The sequence below is a fragment of the Peromyscus leucopus genome, chromosome 9, assembly GCF_004664715.2.
Source record: "Peromyscus leucopus breed LL Stock chromosome 9, UCI_PerLeu_2.1, whole genome shotgun sequence".
NCBI lineage: Eukaryota > Metazoa > Chordata > Mammalia > Rodentia > Cricetidae > Peromyscus > Peromyscus leucopus.
The window spans coordinates 1,809,577-1,831,476 of NC_051070.1; the positions used below are offsets into that span (position 1 = coordinate 1,809,577).

Below are 21,900 nucleotides of genomic sequence, written 5' to 3' on the forward strand. Positions count from 1 at the left end.
TTTCCAACACTTTATCTATACAAATGTAAATATAAGAATACACTATATGGGAACATTCGCGTATAAGTTACAATAAACAATTCTAGACTATAGTTCTGCAATCTAAATAACTGTTCCAACTTAAATTTAGAGTTTTGAGTTTCATCTAGAAATTGAAAACTACACTTATAAGCAATGCTCTAAAGAACAAAATACAAGTTACAAAGTAGAAAAAAAGTAACATATTAGAACAAGATAATTTAATATCTGATATAATTGATACAATCACCACCAAAGTTTTAACACTAATTAAAATTATATTTTAGTTCCTAAAACCTTAGGTTTCAGTGTCATCTTGAACATAGTTATAAATATATCTAAAAAATTAGTCTGATACAAATAAAGGTTCATTTACCTAATGAAGATGGTGTAATGAAGACAACATTCACACCATTAAAGTTTTCCATGCTCATGGTGTAACAATAAATAACTGTAACAAGTCGATGAATAGCGTGACCTATTTACATAAAGATTTATTTTTATTAATCATGTGTATGCATATGTCTATGTACAGTATTTATATATGAGTGCAAATGCGCACAAAAGCCAGAAGAGGGAGTTACCTGAAGAGCTAGAGATTATAAGTCACCCAATGTGGGTGTTAGTAACCAAATTTGGGTCTTCTGCAACAGCAGTATATGCTCTTAACCACCAAGCCTTCTCTCCAGCCCCATATTTACATTTTAAAATCTGAAAATTTTAATTTTAAAATTCAAGGATCAAGTAATGTAACAAATTCATTAGAATGGTGACCTTAATTCTTTTCCTTTTTTTTGGTTTTTTGAGGCAGTTTCTCTGTGTAGCCCTGGCTGTCCTAGAACTCGCTCTGTAGACCAGGCAGGCCTTGAACTCACAGAGATCCACCTGCCTCTGCCTCTTGAGTGCTAGGATTAAAGGCGTGCGCCACCACGCCTGGCTCTTTTCCATTCTTATAATTAATTATTCATCAAGACCTAGAACAGAATGAAAACATTCACTTTTGACAATTACCAAAGAGTCAGTAAATCAATTAGAATGCTATAACTCAGGAGTCCAACACAAACAGCTCATGTCTCTACACTGCTTTCTGGAATAGGGCCATCATTTCTGGCTTCTCATAGACTTACCAAACATCTTGCAAACTCTTTGTTTTCTGACAGGAATCCATACCCTGGGTGTACCTTAGGAATGAAAAGAAAAGGCTCTCTTAACTTTATCATACTGTAAATCTTCCCAAGCCACAAGGTATTCACTGTTTCAGTGTGTTGAAGGTGACTTCCTCAGTGACCAGTTCTATTGCAGTTTTCTGAGTAAAGAATCAAATTCCTCCTTTGTTCTAGCACCAGGCAGCCCACAATGGCTTCTATGTCCTACCCAGATGCATTTGTCTACTCTATCCAACAGAAACTCACTTGACTTTTCCTGAGGCTGTTCAACAAGTTTAGAGAACTTCACAAGTGGGTCAAGGAGTTATGATCTACAAACTTTTGGCAAAACAGATGAAAATCTCAAGAATAGCTGCTTTCTAAAGCCCACACTTGCCAGGCATGGTGGCACAGCATTTATAGTTCTAGCACTTGGAAAACTGAGGCCAGCAGATCTCTGAATCTGAGGCCAGCCTGGTCTACATAGTGAGTTCCAGGACAGCCAGAGCTATGTAGAGAGACCATGAATGAATGAATGAATGAATGAATGAATGAATGAATGAATGAATGAGCCCAAGCTCTAAGCCACACAGTACATCTTATTCCTAATAGCAGAAGGTGTTCTAACACTCTCCAGAACCTTTGTCAAACTGCACTCAAATGGAGGTTTGATTCAACTTTTACTTTGTACTCTCTATTATGTTTTCTTTTGGTATCTATTCTTTCCTTACTCCAAATCTGGCCATTCACAATGACTCTGTGCTATGTTCCCCACAAGCCACAATGTGCACTCTAACCTGTGTCCTAATCAAGTCATTTTTCACTCTAATACACAGCCAACCCTAAGCCACACCAACATCAGTCAGTGTTGGAGCAATTTCTAGTAAAATACTTCTGCTAGCAGAAAAGTTGGATTCCTGAAGGAGCCAAAGAAAGAACCTGAAACAGCTACACACCTGATGCTTGACATAGTCCAGAATAATTTAAATACTGCACAGCAGGAAAAGACCTTCACTCCATCATCTCATTTGAATAGAAAAAGCCACTGGAGACTGTGTTCTGGCAAGCGAGGGTTAAAACCTTACAAGTTTCACTTCTGTTCAACGCTAACACACTGTAAGCATCCACAATACGGAGTCATGGAGTGGTGTTTAATTTAAGCATTTCTTCCTAAGGAAAAGAGCAGAGAGAGCACTAAAGAAGCTCTAGGCTGGTGCAGATGCTGGCTGTTCATTCAACTGTAGTGACAATTCTGCTTTTAATATCAAATGTGCAGTTAGTTCTCTGGTTAAAACAAAAATCAAAGATTACTATACCTGATGTCAGAAACTAGTTTTTTCCTTGGATTCCACTCCATCCAACCCAAATTAGGGGTGGAGAAAGGATTTACCAATGTAAGTTATTAGCATTTTGTTGACACTAACAAACTGAGATAACTAGTAAATACACTGTTTTTATTTCTAGCAATGCAAATGAGTGTGAACAATTTTTAAATGACTAAATTGAAATTTAAACAGTCTTTTCAGAGCCTGCTTATAACACAGAAGGCTGGGATCTTTGTTTTTTGTTTTTAATGCTCTTATTACACTGAAAGGGTTAATACTCAAAACTAATTGGGATTTCTTTCTTCCTGGCAAATGTGGAACTGAACTGAAGCTGCTCCCTGGTGTGAGAGCTGAACCCAGCAGCCACCTGCAGCATCAGCCACCAAAACTGCCAGATGCTACAAAGCCTTTGATTTTCAGTAGTGAATCCGGCCACATTTAACTCGTGTGACACAAACTAACCGCAACAGCATTTTCAATCATTCTTTCTTATGTTTCCTAATACAAACTCCAGCTTTCTGCTCACTGCATACGAAACAGCTGCAGAAAGTAGGTTCATTCAGACTCACAGCTTGGGCCCTGGTTTTCTTAATGGCTTCCATGATGGCATCCACGTTGAGGTAGCTTTTACTGGTGGGAGCTGGGCCAATACAGACAGCCTCATCCGCCATTTTCACATGAACCTAAAGAGACAAATCCCTGCATTAACAGATGCTCTGTAAAAAGAATTACAACCACCGTAAGCAGACGCAAATTTTCAAATCTGATTGTTTCACAGTGACTCATAGAATCAAATTTCTTTTCAAATATCCGCTAAAAAACAACACCACAACAAAAAGGCTCAGGGTCTGTATTACCCATGACTTCATTATTAGGCATGCCTCACCCACTGTCTAACCAAGCAATTTCTATAATACACCTGTATCCCTCTTTGGTTCATCCATGCATAAATCTGATATCAAAAACTACCTCACTACATGGAACCAGAATAGTCCAATATTTTAATAACAGGCACATTCATGCCCAGTTCTGAGCAAGCTCCCCAGGAAGTTGGATAATTAGAGGGACTGAATGGAGGGATGCAATGAGTGTCCCTGCACAGCATCAGGTCGGCACCAGGCTCAAATTAAAGCCCAGAACTAAAGAGTTCAATATCATAACACATGAACCAGAAAATTCTAAGAAACATTTAGATACTCTCACATTCGAGTCTTGTCCATCTTACATTTAGTCTAAAAAAAAATGATGTGTGTGTAGTAAGCACTCAATCTATTCAAATTCAGGCATGTGCTTTCCATTTTTAAGACAACTCACTCTACAGTTTTTAGTCTGTGTGTTTTTGCTTAAAAAGAGTCTAGGTAGGCATTCAATAGTGAAAGATAAACTGTTTAATTCCAAAAAAAAAAAATCTATTCTTTTTAAAATCATCATAGTATGTTTTTAAACTGGCATCTTATAATGATTTTACAGCTTAAGAAACTCACAATCAGATTATTTTGAAAGGCAGATACATAAAACTGGGTATGAACATACATCTCAACATTTATGATCCACTTCTCCACTCAGAGAGAAGAGGGGAGAATCGACAGTAGAAAATATTTCAATGTCTCTAAGTCATAATGTTCAGTTCTGAACTAATTTTTAAAAACTACTTTTTGAAGTGAGATCTGAAAACTTACAAAGTTGACTTTTAGAAAAAAATCAGAATTCTTTTTATTAATTCAATAAAGTTTTCCAATTTAGTAAATGTCATTGCACATTAAAAGGTAAATGATAACCTCCTCAAGGAGGTTACAGATCAGTATCTTAATACAAAACACTCAAATATATATACTCTTGGGGTTTTTTGTTTTGTTTTGCTTGGGGGTTTTTTGTTGTTGTTGTTTTTTGGTTTTTGGTTTTTTTTGTTTTTTGTTTTTTGGGTTTTTTTTTTTTGTTTTTTTTTTTTTTTTTTGGTGTTTCAAGACAGGGTTTCTCTGTGTAGATTTGCATCTTTCCTGGATCTCTCTCTGTAGCCCAGGCTAGCCTCGAACTCAAGAGATCCGCCTGCCTCTGCCTCCCGAGTGCTGGGATTAAAGGTGTGCGCCACCACCGCCCAGCCAATAAATTTCTCTGCTTTTTAAATGCTGTGATTAAAGGTATGTGCACCATGCCTGGCCCCAGTTTCAACAGTCTTGAGAACTAGCCTTTCTGGACTGCTTTGTTCTTTGTCATTGTCTCTGTGGTAAATAAGATGAAGGGTTCCAGATGTTTTTCTTCTCAGACGACTCTGCCTATCTGTTCTGACCCTGCACTAGACTGTAGGTTTGTAGAGATGCTATAACTCACCCCTCTGTAGTGAAATCTATTTCTGAGAAACAGAAGTCAGTGTATGTGTAGCCCTTGCCTGTCAAGTCCATTTTTGCACTTGCAGTTTTTACCTGCTTGGGATGTATAATTGGAGTGTTCATTAGAACAATGTGAATCATCAGCAGCAACATGTTAGACTCAGAACTTGTCCTTGGTTTGTTTATGAGGCATTTGTAAAAATGCAGGGAGGCATGTCTACTATGGTAGCTAAAGAAAAACAGAAAAGTTACATATGCCGCATCTTATAAGTGTGAAGACAAGACGAGTCAAGGCATCACCATACCATCAGAGCCCTCCTTTTCCAGTGTGTGTGTGTGTGTGTGTGTGTGTGTGTGTGTGTGTGTGTGTGTGTGTTCATTATAGATATTTTGGGCATATGTGTATTTTGATTTCTTTTCCTCCATATGTGTGTTACTTATTAGACCGATTGCTCAGGCTGAGAAGGCATCCTTTGGGTGTAGCTGGGTTTGACTTCAAAGACAATGACTTATTGTTGGTATTTTTCTTTTTTCCTTGAAAGACGATAGTTTTACCATTTAATAATGTGGGTTTAGTAAATAAATTCCCATCCTGAACTTTTAGCATAACAGCATGTTAAAAGCTCTTAAAAAGAATTTAAGACACAGTCCTTCTCTTTATATCACTAGGATTTGTGAAGGAGATACACATGTCATAATAATATAGCTGGTAAGATATAAAAATGAGATTCTCAGGTTGAAAGAGATTCAGTGCCACCATCTGTGAGAGGTCGGATTAAAGGAGGGTCACCCAGATGTGCAGTGCCCAGCAAGACTCAGCACATCACGAGAGAGATACATTGTACAAAGCACATACTAGTTTGACTTTAGCAGCCACCCTCACTTGGCTAATGCGTTCTTTCACAAGGATCATTAAGTATTTTTCTTTACAGAAAACAAACCAAATGCACAGCCGTAATGACAAGAACAAAGTAGATGACAGCAGGGTCTGAAATGGTCTGAGATCAGTAGAGAAGCATGAGGGTGAGAACAATCCAGGCCAAGACAGTGAAGAAATAGTTAAAAGCCCCTTTCAAGCAAGGCTGCCTTTCCTTGCTGTGTGTGTCATTAAAGGAGTATAAAGCTGGGCGGTGGTGACTCACGCCTTTAATCCCAGCACTCAGGAGGCAGAGGCAGGCTGATCTCTGTGAGTTCGAGGCCAGCCTGAGCTACAGAGAGAGAGAGATCCAGTCCAGGCACCAAAACTACACAGAGAAACCCTGTCTCGAAAAGAAACAAACAAAAAACAACAACAACAAAAAAAAAAAAACTTTGAGAGACAGAGAGGAGGAAGAGGAGAAGGAGGGAGGGAACGAGGGAGGGAGGGAGAGAAAGAAGGAAGAAAGGAAGGAAAAAAGAAACTCCTCAGAGGTTAAGAGCACTGCTTGCTCTTCCAGAGGTCCTGAGTTCAATTCCCAGCGACATGGTGGCTCACAACCATCTGTAATGAGATCTGGTGCCCTCTTCTGGCCTGCAGACATACATGTAGGCAGAACATTGTATATACAATAAATAAATCTTTTCGAAAAAAGAAAAAAGAAAAGAAACTCCATGAATGTTGAATGTTTGGAATGTTGTTATTACTGTATTCAGTAACTGAAGTGCCTGCCTTGACTTTTGAAGAGATTTTGCTTACCAAAGCTTTTATGTTTCAAAAACTTCAACATCTTGAAAAACAATTTTAAGTAATTTAATAGAAAAGGAAAACTACAGCAATCACAGACTTACTTAGGCAAATTAATCCAGCAAGATTTGCTATGGTTCAAAAAAGTACATGTTAGTACTCCCAAACCCAGAAAACCAAGTACTTTTCAAAAGAGAATGCTGGTTTCTATTCAAGGACATAGTTTTATATTTTTAATTTTTTTTCTTCTTTGTAGGAGAGTTGCCTAGATCCTAAGTAGTGGGTGTTTAGGTTCAAAGATGTTATTTTTAACATCTTTGTTAAACTTACAGGACTGAAAAGAATCATCCTCCCACTGTCTTTTTTAAAATAAAACTATGCTTGTGTAGCATGCATAAGGCCTTGGGTTCCCAATACCCAGCACCACACACATACAAATCTAATTACTTAAATGTGTGGATATAGACAAGTTAAGACTGGTATCTAAATTTTATATTTTTGACTTAATCAAAAAAATCCATATTAGCTGGGCGGTGGTGGCGCACGCCTTTAATCCCAGCACTCGGGAGGCAGAGCCAGGCGGATCTCTGTGAGTTCGAGGCCAGCCTGGTCTCCAAAGCGAGTTCCAGGAAAGGCGCAAAGCTACACAGAGAAACCCTGTCTCGAAAAACCAAAAAAAAAAAAAAAAAAAAAATCCATATCAACCAATGAGATGCCTGAGATATGCTGAAAATATTCCAGTTACCCCCCATGTTTGTCAAGAAAACTGTACCTTAGTGTTAAACTATATAAATATATTGGGCCAGGTAGTATATTTGGCATAAAGTGTGGTGGTCTAAATGGAAGCTCTCAATACCTTCCCCAGTACAGTCTGCGACAGGAGGCCACTCCCTCTCCATCAGATCTGACAGCAAGAGGACGGCCAGCAATACGGGTGCCTTCTACAGCTGGGGTCTCTAGCTCCACCCAGCTCCCAAATGAAGACACAGAGACTTATTGTTAATCATGAATGCTCAGCCTTACCTCAGCTTGTCCCACCAGCTCTGTTAACTTAATTGAACCTGCTTCTATTCATCTATGTTTTGTCTCTGGGCTTTTTACCTTTCTTTCATTCTGTATGTCCTACTTTTCTGCTTCCTCTGCGTCTGGCTGGCTGCCCACCCCCTGGCATCTCCCTTTCTTTCTTCTCCTCTTCCTCGCCACTCCCCATCCCCGCCTAAATTCCTCCTCCTCCTTACTCTCTCTGCCCAGGAGTTCCACCTATACCTCCTCCCTCACTATTGGCCATTCAGCTTTTTATTAGACCAATCAGGTGCCTTAGGCAAGTAAGGTAAAACAGCAACATATCCATCTTTACATAGTTAAGCAGACATTTCACAACAGTCTTCCATGTGATAAACTTCAAGGCAAAGTATTTCCCACAACACCAATAGGCTGACAAAATGGAGACTAGATAAGATTCTTGCCTGAACCAGCAAGACTCACACAATTCAACCAGACATCAGGATCCACCAAATCTAACTCAAACATCACCAACACGAAAATTACTAAGAACTGGAAAAGTGAAAAAAGGAAAAGTCAACTACACAAATCTTGATTTGAAGACTTGAAAAGAGTTACTTTCAAGCAATCAGATAAACTCCTACTTTTAAAGAGACTATTTGATCTCTGCACTTGCTTTGTTTATATTTTATTAAAGTAATATATTTAATTCATGATTATTAGGAATGGTAGAATTAAGGACTTTGCTACTTTTCCAAGTATAAATCTCAATCTTAAAAATGACAAGAACAGCCAGGCGGTGGTGGCACACACCTTTGATCCCAGCACTTGGGAGGCAGGGGCAGGTAGATCTCTGGGTTCGAAGACAGCCTGGTCTACAGAGTGAGTTCCTAGATAGCCAGGACTACACAGAGAAACCTGTCTTGGGGAAAAAAAATAAAAGGCAAGAACCAAACAGCTGCATAACTTCTGACCCTTTTTTTTTTTTTAAGTTTAGTTTTTGTATGTGAGTGTTTCGCTTGCATGTATATTTATATACAATGTATATGCAGGGTCCCAGAGACCAGAAAAAGGTGTCGGATCCCCTGAAGCTAGAATTACAGCTGGTTGAAAGCCACCATGTGAGTGCTGGGAATCAAACCTGGTCTTCTGGAAGAGCAATCAATGCTCTTAATCACTAAGCCATCTCCCCGGCCCCCGGCCCATTTTCTACAGCCTGTTTTTTTTGGTTTTTTTTGTTTTTGTTTTTGTTTTTTTTGTTTGTTTGTTTTTGGTTTTTTTTGTTTTTGTTTTTTTTTTTTTTTCGAGACAGGGTTTCTCTGTGTAGCTTTGCGCCTTTCCTGGAACTCACTTGGTAGCCCAGGCTGGCCTCGAACTCACAGAGATCCGCCTGGCTCTGCCTCCCGAGTGCTGGGATTAAAGGCGTGCGCCACCACCGCCCGGCTTACAGCCTGTTTTTTAATGTCATAAAAGATAATTGATATGGATCAATCAGGAAGCAGTTCTATATTGGGTTGTTTATTGTTATGTTTTTGTTTTTCTAAGTCTGTCTTGGAGGGATGCAGGGACACATTGCTGATGACAAAAAAACAGGACTAGAGGTATTGTACTACAGGTTCTTTGTAGACACAACAGGAAAAAGAGAGGTATGAAAGAAATCAACAGTGTGGTGATATATTATGTATCCCAATAAAGCTTGCCTGGGGATCAGAGGACAAAGCCAGCCATACATTAAACATACAGGTCAGGTAGGGGTGGCACACACCTTTAATCCTATCACTCAGAGGCAGAGATCTGTCTGGATCTCTGTAAGTTCAAGGGAACACTGGGCTACATGACAGGAATAGAGCCAGGCAGTGGAGACACATGCCTTTAATCCCAGGAAGAAATGTGGCAGGACACAGAAAGGTACATAAGGCATGAGAAAACAGGAACTCTCTCTCTTGAGGCTGAGGATTTTGTAGAGGTAAGAATGTGACTGGCTTGTTCTATTTCTCTGATCTTTCAGCTTTCACCCCAATACCTGGCTCTGGATTTTTTATTAATAAGACTGTTTAGCAATTCATGTTTGTAGATGTAATCAATCGTCTTATTAAAATAAGAAACACAGAGCCAATGTAAAAGCGAAAGCCGAGAGGTCAGAGCTCAGAGATAAAATCTTACCTCCTCCAGTGCTCCTAACTTCCCCGAGAGAGAGCTACTTCCTGTTTGTCTGTGTTTAAATAGTCTTTCTGTTCTGCCTTCTCATTGGTTGTAAACCCAACCACATGACTGCCTCATCACTGCCTGTAAGTACCGCCCTCCAGGTCTTAAAGGCGTATGTCTCCAATACTGGCTGTATCGCTGAACACACAGAAATCTACCTAGCTCTTCTAACCACCACGCTCTTGCTATGGCTCTAATAGCTCTGACCCCAGGGCAACTTTATTTATTAACATAAAATTAAAATCACATTTCAGTACAAATAAAATACCACCACATGTTACCCAACAGATACTAAATTTCCAAGAAAAACCTGAGCAAAAGGCATGTGTGTGGAGTTGGTGGGTGTGCAGGCAACAACAAAAAGAATTGTGGGATACAGCAAAGAGGAAACAGAGATGTACAAGGAAGATGTACAACCCAGGCAAGGGTTAGGGTGGGGACTAGTGACTAGATGTAAGAAGTGGAAGAAGCAGAGTGAAGGCTGAGATATGTACGGTTTGGGTTTGTTTTCTTTTGTTAACTGAGGAAAACTTGAGAAGGAAACTATGTAAATAAGGAACTAAGAACACCTGGGATATGAAGTAATTCAAAGAGAGCAGGAGAGGGAAGAGGGATAGAGCTCAACTCCCACACAAGGAGGACTAACCAGGGTTTAACCAGAAAACACTAAAGGAAAGAGGAGAGAGTAAAAGACAGACAAGGATAAGGAGTGTATGTGCACACCAAACAAGGACAGGGTGAGGAACAAATGCAGGCAGTTTTATTAAATTAAAGGGGCTAGCCTCAGGAAGTTTCTCTTTTATCTATGAAGCAAAAGACAAGACAGTTTTCTAATACAAGGAAGAAAACAGTGGTCAATGATGGTAGAAGCAAATTGAAGAAGGTGGAATTGGTCAGTGGGGACAGGGAAGCACAAGCCAACTAGAGATCCAGGAAGGATGCCTGGTGTTGTGCATTTACTAGTGGCTCTTTGTTGTGAAAGAACTGGGCCAAGTTGACACGTGTGCTCACATGTTTGTCTGTATGTGCATGTTCAGGTGCATGTGTGTTGATGTCAGACTCTTCTACAATCACTGTCCACCTTCTGTATATAGAGGCAGGGTCTTTCACTTGAACCTAGAGTACTGGGATTAGACATGGGCCACATACCTACTGGGCACTTATGTGGGTAACCAAATAAGACATCTCCCCAGTCCCCAAGAGGGGGACTTAAAGTAGCCTTCGGACTTGACAAATCAGATCTCCCTTGATCTTGGAGACAGATTTAATTAATATAATAATGAAAATAGAAAGTAATCTTCCTGGGTTGAAAGCAAATGTGAAGTAAGAAAATAACAGTGAAGACTAGTCTTCCATGAAAATAAACTGTAACACTTCTGTAAGAAAATACTTGAACATATAAGTACAGCAAACTAAATAGCTTACATTCTACTAAGGGGAACATTCCCCACACTAAATATAATTGAGCACTTTAATTTCAATCTAATGGAGAAAACATATTTTCATTTTTAAAATATTTATATTAGCAGTTCTTTGTTTGTTCTTTGGTTTTGTTTTTGAGATAAGGTCTTATGCATCCCAAGCTGGACTCAAACTCAAGACGCAGCCAAAGATGACCTTGAACTTCTGATCCTCCTTGCTCCAGTTCCTGAGTGCTGGGATTACAGTTCTATGCCTCCACTCCTGGTATTTTATGATCCTAGGGCTTAAACAAAGATATCAGATCACAGTGACGTGAGGTGGCTAACACAGTGGGTGCATGTAAATCCCCTAACCACAGAAAGCAGTAACCATGCCACAGCCTGTGTGGCACACCACCCCTGACAAACAACACAGTTCACTGCATTTTTTGAAGATTTATTTTTATTTTATTTATAAGTGTCTTTGCCTTTATGTGTATCCACGCACTACCAGTGTACTTGGGGCATGCAGAGCCAGAGGAGGGTGTCAGATCCACTAGAACATGAGTTAAGGATGGTTGTGAGCTGCCATGTGGGTACTGGAAACTGAACACAGGTCTTTTTGCAAGTGTAACAAATGCTCTTAACCATGAGTCATCTTTCTAGCCCTCATCTCATTGCTTATATTTCTGAATTCAACTCAAATTTTCAAAACAGAAACAGAAAATAGCCAGATTCTTTGCCAGAATGTAACACTCAGGAGGCAGAGGCAGGCAGATCTTCATCAATTCAAGGCCAGCCTGGTCTACATGGTGCATTCCAGACCAGCCAGAGAGACCGTCTCAAGTAAATAAAAAAGGGATAAAACCTACAGTCAATTCCCTTTGTGTTGTTTCTATGGCAATCACCAACAGGGCCAGACATTCTTAAAAGAGCATCTCAAATGGAACACTCTGATGGGAACATATTTAATGGATGGAAATTATATGCTAAATAACAGTCTTGCCCTGATGCACACACAAAAAAAGGAAGAGGGCTCTTTAATCATGAGCTACAATTTTTCATAGTTAACAAAAACAGCAATATGACATTATCAAAAAACTAATATATAAAATTGGTATGTGAAAATATAAATTTTGAGAGAAAAATTATAAATGTTTCTCCATTTATGATGAGTTACATACATACCAGTAGATACACTGTAAGTAGATGATACCACTAGTTGAAGGTGTATTAAAGGACTAGTGAAATAGTTCAGTATGTAAGGCATATTCAATCCACAGGACCCACAAGGTGGAAGGAGAGAACTTACTCCCCAGAACTGTGTTCTGACCTCCATCCATACTGGTACACACACACACACACACACACACACACACACACACACACACACACACATCCATCCACATTTAAAGGACTAAAAATGTAGCTCAGTTTGTAGTGTGCCTGCATAAAACCCTGGGTTAGGTCCCCAGCACTACATAAACTGGGCACAATGCCACATGCCTATAATCCCAGCCCTTGAAAGGCAGAGGCAGGAGCATCAGAAGTTTAAGGTTATCCTGTGCTACATAGTGAGTTTAAGGACAACCTGAGATATATGAGACTATGTCTCAAAAACCAAAACAGAAAAGGAAAGATGTTAACTACTCTTATCAGCTTTCTATACATTGCTATAAATGATACCTGAGATGAATCAACTTCCTAAAAGGAAAGGTTAACCGAGGCTCGTGGTTTCAGAGGCTTCAGTCTATGATCAATAGGCCCCTTACTGTGAATCTGGGTGGGGAGGGGCGTGGAGTATATGGTGGGAAGTATATCATGAAACAAATTGCTACCTTCTGGCCAGGACTGAAAGAAGAAAGGAAAAGAAGGGACTAGGGAGCACTCTCCCCTTAAAAACAGGTCCCCAGTGACAGGAGAACCTCCTAAAGTTTCTACACCCTGAGCACAGTTGCAGGTGGACTAACCCTTCTCACTACTCCCTTTGGGAACACTGGGACTCCAAACCAGCAACACCTAACCTACAGAACACCCTCGCTTAACTTCTCATGAACTATGGAGTATCAGTTCTTTTCCCTCCTGAGTTTGGGGCTAATCAGAGCTCCAGTTTCTGCCACTATCAAGCATCAGAGCGGGGCAAAAGGCTCATCCTACATACAGCTAGCCTGGGAAAATATCCAAATTCAGAACCAGAGTGAGGGTCTCTACTGAAGCTGCATCACTTTTGCAGAACTGTAAAATCAAAGTGTTTAAGATCGCTATGAGATGCCAGGGGCCCGCTGCACATGGAACCTTACAAAGCGGTTTGTGTAGTTTTGAAACCAAATCCCCTTACCACTCAGAAAGCGTTCCAGCTGAACCACATCAGTACAGCCTCGGGATCTATAACACTTAATTAGAATAGTTCATGGAAGATACTTGCCTAGATTTAATTATACAGGCTCCTTTACTCAATCCCTAATATCCATTTGGGGAATAGAGCATAGGCTAAGAATTACTCTATGATTAACTCACAGAAGAACTCAACACTCAGTTGTCAACAGAATAAAATACTTTCCAGTACTGTTTACAAGCAGTTTTACCCAAACTTAACACTTTCCTTCTAGACACATGAAGTTCTTGCTCTTAAAAAGCCCATGTGTTCTCCAGCAGACATGTTCTCCTGCCCCAGCTCCTCTGGAGGACTCAGCACAGACACAGCACTCCTGCCCCAGCTCCTCTGGAGGACTCAGCACAGGCACAGCTCTGGAGGACTCAGCACAGGCACAGCACTCCTGCCCCAGCTCCTCTGGAGGACTCAGCACAGGCACAGCACTCCTGCCCCAGCTCCTCTGGAGGACTCAGCACAGGCACAGCTCTGGAGGACTCAGCACAGACACAGCACTCCTGCCCCAGCTCCTCTGGAGGACTCAGCACAGGCACAGCACTCCTGCCCCAGCTCCTCTGGAGGACTCAGCACAGACACAGCACTCCTGCCCCAGCTCCTCTAGACTCTTCCTTACTATGGGCTCCAATTCAGATAAAGCATCCAATTCAGATGTCTGTCATGACCATCTTCAGACCATTGTCCGAAGACTGGCAATCGAAAGAGTCCAAAGGGGCAAAACACACTCACTAGACCTCAGTAAGCCTTGTAAGTAATCTCATTACAAATTTAATTCCAAATGCATAACTTTCACAAACTGATCTTTGATACTAAGCAAAACCACAATTGTGTGATTGGCTTTTTTCTGTGGTCCTCATAGGCTTGGGTACAATGCAGCATGTACCAAGGGACTGGCACAGTGAGTTCACACCTGAAAAGCTTCTGTTTCAAATGCACAGCAGTGAATAGTCTACAGAAAACAGGATGACATATGACCAAAGTAAATGGCAAACACTTCATGAAGACAAAATGAGAAAATCACGTAACAATGAACAAAGCTAACCAACTGTAAGCAGCTTCTTCAGAAGCAGGAAATGCCAAATTTGAGGAGGACACTTGAATGTTGGCAGCTCTGTTTCAGCTCCTACAGCTTTTGGAGTCAAAATCAGAAGCAACTTTTGTGACTGTCTGGCACAGCTGCCACAACCACGATCTTAAGACCCATGCATGGATCTGCAATGCATAATGCCAACTGAGACCACTAGGAAACTGTTCCTCCAGAGAACTGAGTGGGTTGTTTTGTTAACCATTTGGGGGGTTTATGGGAAGGGGCAGGAGACAAGGCAAGGATGAGAGAAAAACCAGGAAAGAGGAAGGCAAAGAACAGGAAGCAAGGGGTGGGGAGGTGGAAAGGGGGGACATTTTAAACCTTCACTACAAATAAAGCCCAGAGACCAAAATTCCAGACCACACTACAAACTAAGAAAACCACCCACAATTCAGCAGCAAATAAAATAGTCCAGAAGAAACTGATTTTGCCAATCTGGCAAAAACTTTCAAATATATCATTTTTCATGAGTGAAAGTCTAAACATTTTGTAATTTCTATACATCTCTCCAGATTGTCATATAAACTTTTTCCTTTGATATGTTAATACTATTGAGACACTGCTAGATTTCCTGACATCTACACATCCCTTCTATATTCATTTCCCATCGCTTGGTGCTCAAAGCACTAAGTGTGGGAGCCCACAGAGGCTTCCTAGTAAGATCTGAGCCAGCTTTACTAGCAGGACTGCATAAGAGGATGACTGGACCAGGGGCCTGGGTACCAGGTGTTTGGAAGGATCTACATTTGGTTGTATCTAGCAAGGGGGAGGTCTTTTGCCTCACCCCTTGACATTGTTATAAAAAGCCCTTTTGAGTAAAGTTCTGAGCCAGTGGATAAGGATCCAGGCCCTCCCCATGTTATTCTGTGTTTCTGCTTCTCTCCCCTCTATCCTTCTATCTAAATCTCTTATCCCTCACTCCTCAAAAGTACCCTGGAGAAAAAGGTGGGGGCAAGTCCCCCACAAATGGCACCCAAACACGGACCAGGGACTTGGCAAAGGAGAGGGGGGGTGTCATGGGTATAAGGAGGCATGCTGATAAGGAATTGAAAAATAAAGGCAAAGGTATTTTATTCTCAGGAATGAAAGTAAAGTGGCTGAAAGATGCCCAAGTAAGGCTGCAGCATATCTCTCTTTCTATCTAGATTTCTTTCTTTCTCTCTCTCTCTCTCTCTCTCTCTCTCTCTCTCTCTCTCTCTCTCTCTCTCTTTTTCTTGGTTTTTCAAGACAGGGTTTCTCTGTGTAGCTTTGCGCCTTTCCTGGAACTCACTGGGTAGCCCAGGCTGGCCTCGAACTCACAGAGATCCGCCTGCCTCTGCCTCCCAAGTGCTGGGATTAAAGGCATGCGCCACCACCGCCCGGACCTTTGTCTCTCTCTCTTAATCTCTATCTACTAAAATTAGGTTTAAAAATGGTAGTATAAGTAAGTCATAGAAATGTAGGTTTAAGTATATTAGGGTAGAATAAGCTTTAGGTATAGGGATAATAGAAACTTAGGGTAGAGTAGGTTTTACCCTAGCATGGAGGAGACCTGGGGCGCAGAGGGCAGCGTTCAGGACCTGGTAGCCACTGTGAACTTGGCAGTCTGAGCAGCTTCAGAAGCTCCAGGAGCCACCAACAGTGGCAGACACCAGAGCCAGGCAAGTGGTACCAGCCAGGCATCGGCAGCTGAGACACAAGGGGCATCAGTGCAGCACAGGTGGCAGACACCTGAGAGACAGCGGAGCAGCGAGGGTCTGTGTGCTTTCTGCGCTGAGGAGCCATGGAGAGGAGGATAGTCAGTCAGGGTATAAAAACCTGACTGACATAGCTTGAGGCTACGCTCAACCTTGACAAGCCAAGCAGAGACACAGGACCAGAGAGAGGCAGACAGCAGGCAGCAGCTTGAAGGGCAGCAAAGACTTTGGCCCCCAGCTGCCAGAGCTGGTCTGTATCTAGGAGCCACAGTCACTGGCAGCCTGAGCCCAGCAGAGCCAAGTGGACACCTGGAGAGCAAGAGTGCTGGGTCCCATGGCAGCCTGAGGTGTTTGGCAGAGCCTGGGACACAAGAACCACCGGGAGAGCAGGTAACACAGCCAGGGTGCAGCGTCTGAGAACAGAGCAGGGGTGGCCTCCTGAACTCGTGTGTCATGAGGTGATTGAAAGCCCTCAGGACCTCAAAACACAAGGCTCCTGGGAAAGGCTGGTTACAAGAAGCAGACAGACAGACTGTGAAAGCCAGGAACCAGTTTCTGTTTGCTGGCTGTAAGAAAATCTCTTTTGATGCCGGGCGGTGGTGGCGCACGCCTTTAGTCCCAGCACTCGGGAGGCAGAGCCTGGCGGATCTCTATGAGTTCGAGGCCAGCCTGGGCTACCAAGTGAGCTCCAGGAAAGGCGCAAAGCTACACAGAGAAACCCTGTCTCGAAAAAAAAAAAAAAGAAAGAAAATCTCTTTTGAAAGGACTTTGCCCCAGCCAGCTAAAAGCTTTTGCCCTGGAGCAAAAGTGGCTTTAGGGGAAGGCTACAGACTGCAGAACACAGCTGTAGCAGAGAGCGAAAGTTTCCAGAGGCTTGCTGAACTGAAAACAAGGCTTGGTTATGGGACTCCGCATATTTGGAGCTGTGTGCTTCAGAGTCATCATGACTCTGACAGTTATACAAACACTGAAGGGCAGCTGACAAACCAGGCCCTCATTTTGATGTCAGAAAGCTTTCTGGACCTTTAAGACTGGTGATAGAACTAGTTTTTGAACTTTTCAGACCTAAGAAATGAGATGGACAGGAGTGATTCCATTGAAATGGGACAATTTTGACTTTACCTATACATAAAGACTCTATTAACTGTGGTGACTCAGGAACTGTTTTGTGTTAAAAATGGAACTGTTTAAATGGAGACATTTGGGTTTTTTCTAATCAAGCTCAAGATGAAGCTTAGAAAATTATAAAAAAGAGGGGAAATTAATATTCCTCAGTCTTTAAATTTAAAAAAAATAATATATTTTCTTGTTACTTGAGTGGATTAATGTTAAGCTGTGTTAATGTACCCTATGTTTTGTAGAGGTCTATTAACAAAACTGCTTTTGGATGTTTGATAAAATTTTTAAAGTGTTAATGGTTATATTGAGAGTATTGCTTTTGGATATAGGTTTGTAGGAATCTTAATTGTGTATAGTAATATTTATGTTAGAGTTACTATGTTAACCTGTTGGAGCCCCCTAGGTTTCCTAGTGGCTGTACCCAGCAGGACTGCATTGGAGGTTGATTGGACCACAGACCTGGGTACCAGGTGTATGTAAGGGTCTAACTAGCAAGGGGGAGGTCTTTTGCTCCACCCCTTGGCATTGTTATAAACAGACCTTTGGAATAAAGTTCAGAGCCAGTGGATAAGGATGCAGGCCTACCCAAGCCTATCCTCTGGTTTCTCTCTCCCTCTATTTCTAAGTCTCTTATCCCTCATTCCTCAAGAGTTCCTCTGGTAAGTAAGTGTGGGAGCTGGTCTCCTACAGATGGCACCTGAACAGAAACAAAGAAAAAACTTTTTTAAATCATTAGGGCTTGGCGAAAGGATTGTAGGGGTCGTTGCTAGTGTAGGCATGCTGATAAGGCACTGAAAAATGAAGGCAACGGTATTTTATTCTCAGGTGTATAGGGAGGAGGTGAAGGAAGTACTGCAAGGCTGCAGCGTTAGAACTCTCTCTATAGATCCCTCTCCCTCTCTCTCTCTTTTCTATCTATAAAAAATAATGTAGTAATATAGTGCAGGAAGAAATTCAGTGTTAGGAATATAGAAAAGAAAAAAGCTTAGGGTAAAGTAGGGTAAAATAAGCCTAACTATGGGGCTGTGAACGCAAAATCCTGGGGGGTGGGGTGGAATCTACTTTGAGCTTATCAGGTAGAAAAAAGATTCCTATGGAAGCTTTTGGCCTGGGGACAGTTAAAATGCTAAAAAAGTAGCAGAGGATAGAAATTTCCCCTGCAGCGGGTGTGGACAGAAGCAAAAATCCTCTGCTGGATCAGCAGTGCAACATTGTACCCTCAGAATTAGTTCCCTCCTGGCCATGAAGCCAAAAAGTGTAGAGAACTTTTGGGAAAGCTTGGTAATCTTTCTTTTGGGAAAAACTTAATCTCTCTCTAAAAGGCCTTTCAGAACTTCCTCAGTTTAAAAATCAGTTTCACCTGGATGGGAAAATCCCCAGGCAAGGCCTGATGAGGTAGGGAAGCCAAGCTGCGGCGTGAGCAGCTGCACTTGCGTCAGAAACACTATCTCAGGAAGGGGCAGCCAGGACAGGATGAGGGGCTATCAAGGAGGAAAGGTTCTTTTCTATCAAAGAAAGGACCTTTCTGAAACAAATACTTTCGGTTTGCCTCACTGACCCAGAGAGAAGCCCAAAGGGTTTTGCCTCAGGCAAATAAGCCCTAGTCTGAGCACACTGACAAATGAGCGCACAACAGCTCAGGAACTCGGTCAGATAAAAGATCTAATTAGAGAGGGTACCCGATAAACGCTGGCTCAGGCATCCTAAAGCAAGCTTAAGAAAGAAAACCCTTCGGTTCCAAAAGCAACCCTGTAAAGGGAACCAACCGGAAAGATACTAGTGTACCCCAAAGGCTTTCTGGGAAATGTAGTATCAACGTAGGTTTGATGGGAATTTCACCCTCAGGCTGAAGCGAGGTTTTCAGTAGAACAAACTAAAAGTTCTGCTGTAACAGAAATGTTTGTCTGAATTATGGCACAGGAGAGCTGTTATGAATTTGGGTAAAGGGACAGCCTCTAATTAGGAACTGTTTGCTGCTGAGTACATGTGAGTGAGAGCTCAGCTGCGGGAAAGGCAACTTTGGGGTGTGGCTTTGTCCAAAACTGTTACTGCTCCCTAGCAACAAGTGTTACAACCCCATAGCCCACAATACTCACTAAACCCCAGCATTGAAAGATAAAATGAGTCAGAGAAATGTGGGTTTAGAATATATAGACCTTAGGTTTAGCCACTGACTGCTTCTAGTCTTGTTAATAGTTTAGCTAAAAAAAAAAAAAATCTCTTCTAGGTATTAAGATATAATTCCTTTAGACATGTAGTAATAAATGGCCATGTTAGTTGTAAATGTAAGTTCAAATAAGATAAGTATATTTGCTAAGGTAGTATAGGAAGTATATTTACTAAAGTAGTCCTATAGAATGTAGGTTTAAAATAGGTCATAGATTTAGTCAGAAAAAAAAATGTAGGTTTAGAATAGGCCTTAGGTTTAAGGATATGGTGAAAAAAGTAAGAGTAGGTTTTCCAACCTGAGACTCGGAGAGCAATGGCCGTGGCAGACTGACTTACCAGTTCCAGAAAGCCACCAATAACAACAAGAAACAGTTCCAGAGACTGTCAGCTTCAGAAAATAGTAGCCAGGGGGTCTCAGAAGCTGAAACCCTCAAGGCATCAACACCGTGCAGATGGCAGATGCACGAGCGTCTACAAGCTTTCTACCAAAGAAAGCCACGGTGAGAAATGAATAAGCTAAGCCACAAGAGAGGCTAACGACAAGCAGCAGTGTAGAAAGCGTTAAAGAGATGCCGCGGTGCGGGAAACAAGGTGAACGGCAAGGTTCTGCAACCTTCGAGACGCTGCTACACCACAAGTAAGGCAAACAGCAGAGAGAGCCCAGCGGTTTGTGATACCTTGGGAAAGATGAACATCGAGCAGAGCGGCGGGAACAGCAGAGACGGCAGAGTCCGGACTGCTTCCAGAACTGGAGAATGGTGTCAGTGCCGGACAAGCAGCTGAGACACGCTGGAAAGCCGGAAGCTGTGGTGGTGAGACCGTACTCCAGGCTGGACAGCCTGAGGCTCTGTGGGAACTGCTGGGACTGACGGCAGCCTGAACTGCCAACAGCGAGGCAGCCATGTAACAGGACAGCGTACAGAGGGTTCTGGGGACAGGCTTGCTGAGTACTTGGACTGTCAGCCATGCAGGTAATGGGTTTTCCTCCCAAAGCCGGGGTTGCTGTGGGAAGGCCACAGTTTCAGCTCATAGCAGCTAAGAGAGCCTTGAGCCCGTGTGGCTATGAGGTGAAGCTCTCTAGCCTGGTCCAGACAGGTTATGGAAGGCTACAGACTGCAATGTAGATGTAACAGTCTTATTAAACAAGAAGCACAGAGCCAAAATCAGAGTTAAAAGCCCAAGAGGTCAGAGTAGTAGCTAAAAGCTGATACTAAAATCCTTTTTTTTGTTTGTTTGTTTTTTTGTTTTTCAAGACAGGGTTTCCCTGTGTAGCTTTGCGCACTCACTTGGTAGCCCAGGCTGGCCTCAAACTCACAGAGATTCGCCTGCCTCTGCCCTCCCCCCCGCCCCCAGTGCTGGGATTAAAGGCTTGCACCACTACCACCCGGCTGGCTCAGCCTTGAAAGGCTAGGTTCACAACTAAAATCCTTTCTTACCCTTCACTGCTGCTGTAGTCCTTCCCCTCAGAAAGAGACTTCCTGTGTAGTCTTTTTATTGACTTTCTGTTCTGCCTTCTCATTGGTTCTAAACCCAACCACATGACCTCCTTATCACTGCCTATCTACACAGACCTCCAGGTCTTCTATGGTTGGTATTGAGATTAAAGGCGTGTGTCTCCATGCTGGCTGTGTCCTTGAACACACAGAGATCTGCCTGTCATGTGATCGGGATTAAAGGTGTACCACCACCACCTCCTGGCTTCTGCTATGGCTTGCTATTAGCTCTGACCCCCAGGCAACTTTATTTATTAACATACAAATAAAATCACATTTCAGTACAAATAAAATACCACCACACTGCAAAGCTCAGCGGTAGCTGAAAGCGAAGGTTTCAGAGAGACTTGCTTGAACTGAAAAGTCTTGGTTATGAAACTTTTCATATTTGGAAGTGTTCGCTTCAGAGTCATTAGGATTCTGACAATTACACATGAACATAAGGGCAGCTGACAAGCCAGGCTCTGACTATGAGCGCTCAAAGGAACTTTTAGGAATGTACCAAAACTCTTTTTGAACTTTTGAACTTAAAAAATAAAATGGACAATAATGATTTCATTACAATGGGACAGTTTGAATTTGCCTATGCATATAGACTCTATCAACAGTGGTGATTTATGAACTGTTTATGGAACTGTTTATGTAAAAATAGAACTGTTTAAATAGAGAAGTTTTTTTTTTTAAGAAAAGGGGAAGTGTTAATATTCCTCACTATATTTAAAAAATATTTTCGTGTTACTTAAGTGATTAATGTTATGTTTTGTATAGTTCTAAATTGTAGGTTGAGAGCAGGCTTGTAGAAATTATGTTAACCTATTGATATTGATGCACCACGGTTTGGTGAAGTTAAAGTATTTAAGTTTAGATGTATACATCAGAAGT

The 21,900-nt window shown here is 41.8% G+C and overlaps 1 protein-coding gene across 1 annotated transcript in view; it reads right to left on the reverse strand.

Annotated features, from left to right (window-relative positions):
• The window catches only part of Pcca (propionyl-CoA carboxylase subunit alpha), a 359,306-nt gene that overhangs the window by 297,328 nt on the left and 40,078 nt on the right, over window positions 1–21,900 (reverse strand). The window contains exons 5-6 of the mRNA XM_028868277.2: window positions 3,058–3,171; window positions 1,146–1,199 (exon numbers count right to left, since the gene is read on the reverse strand). Coding sequence (XP_028724110.1) covers window positions 1,146–1,199; window positions 3,058–3,171 — 168 coding nt within the window. The remainder of the gene's footprint in view (window positions 1–1,145; window positions 1,200–3,057; window positions 3,172–21,900) is intronic.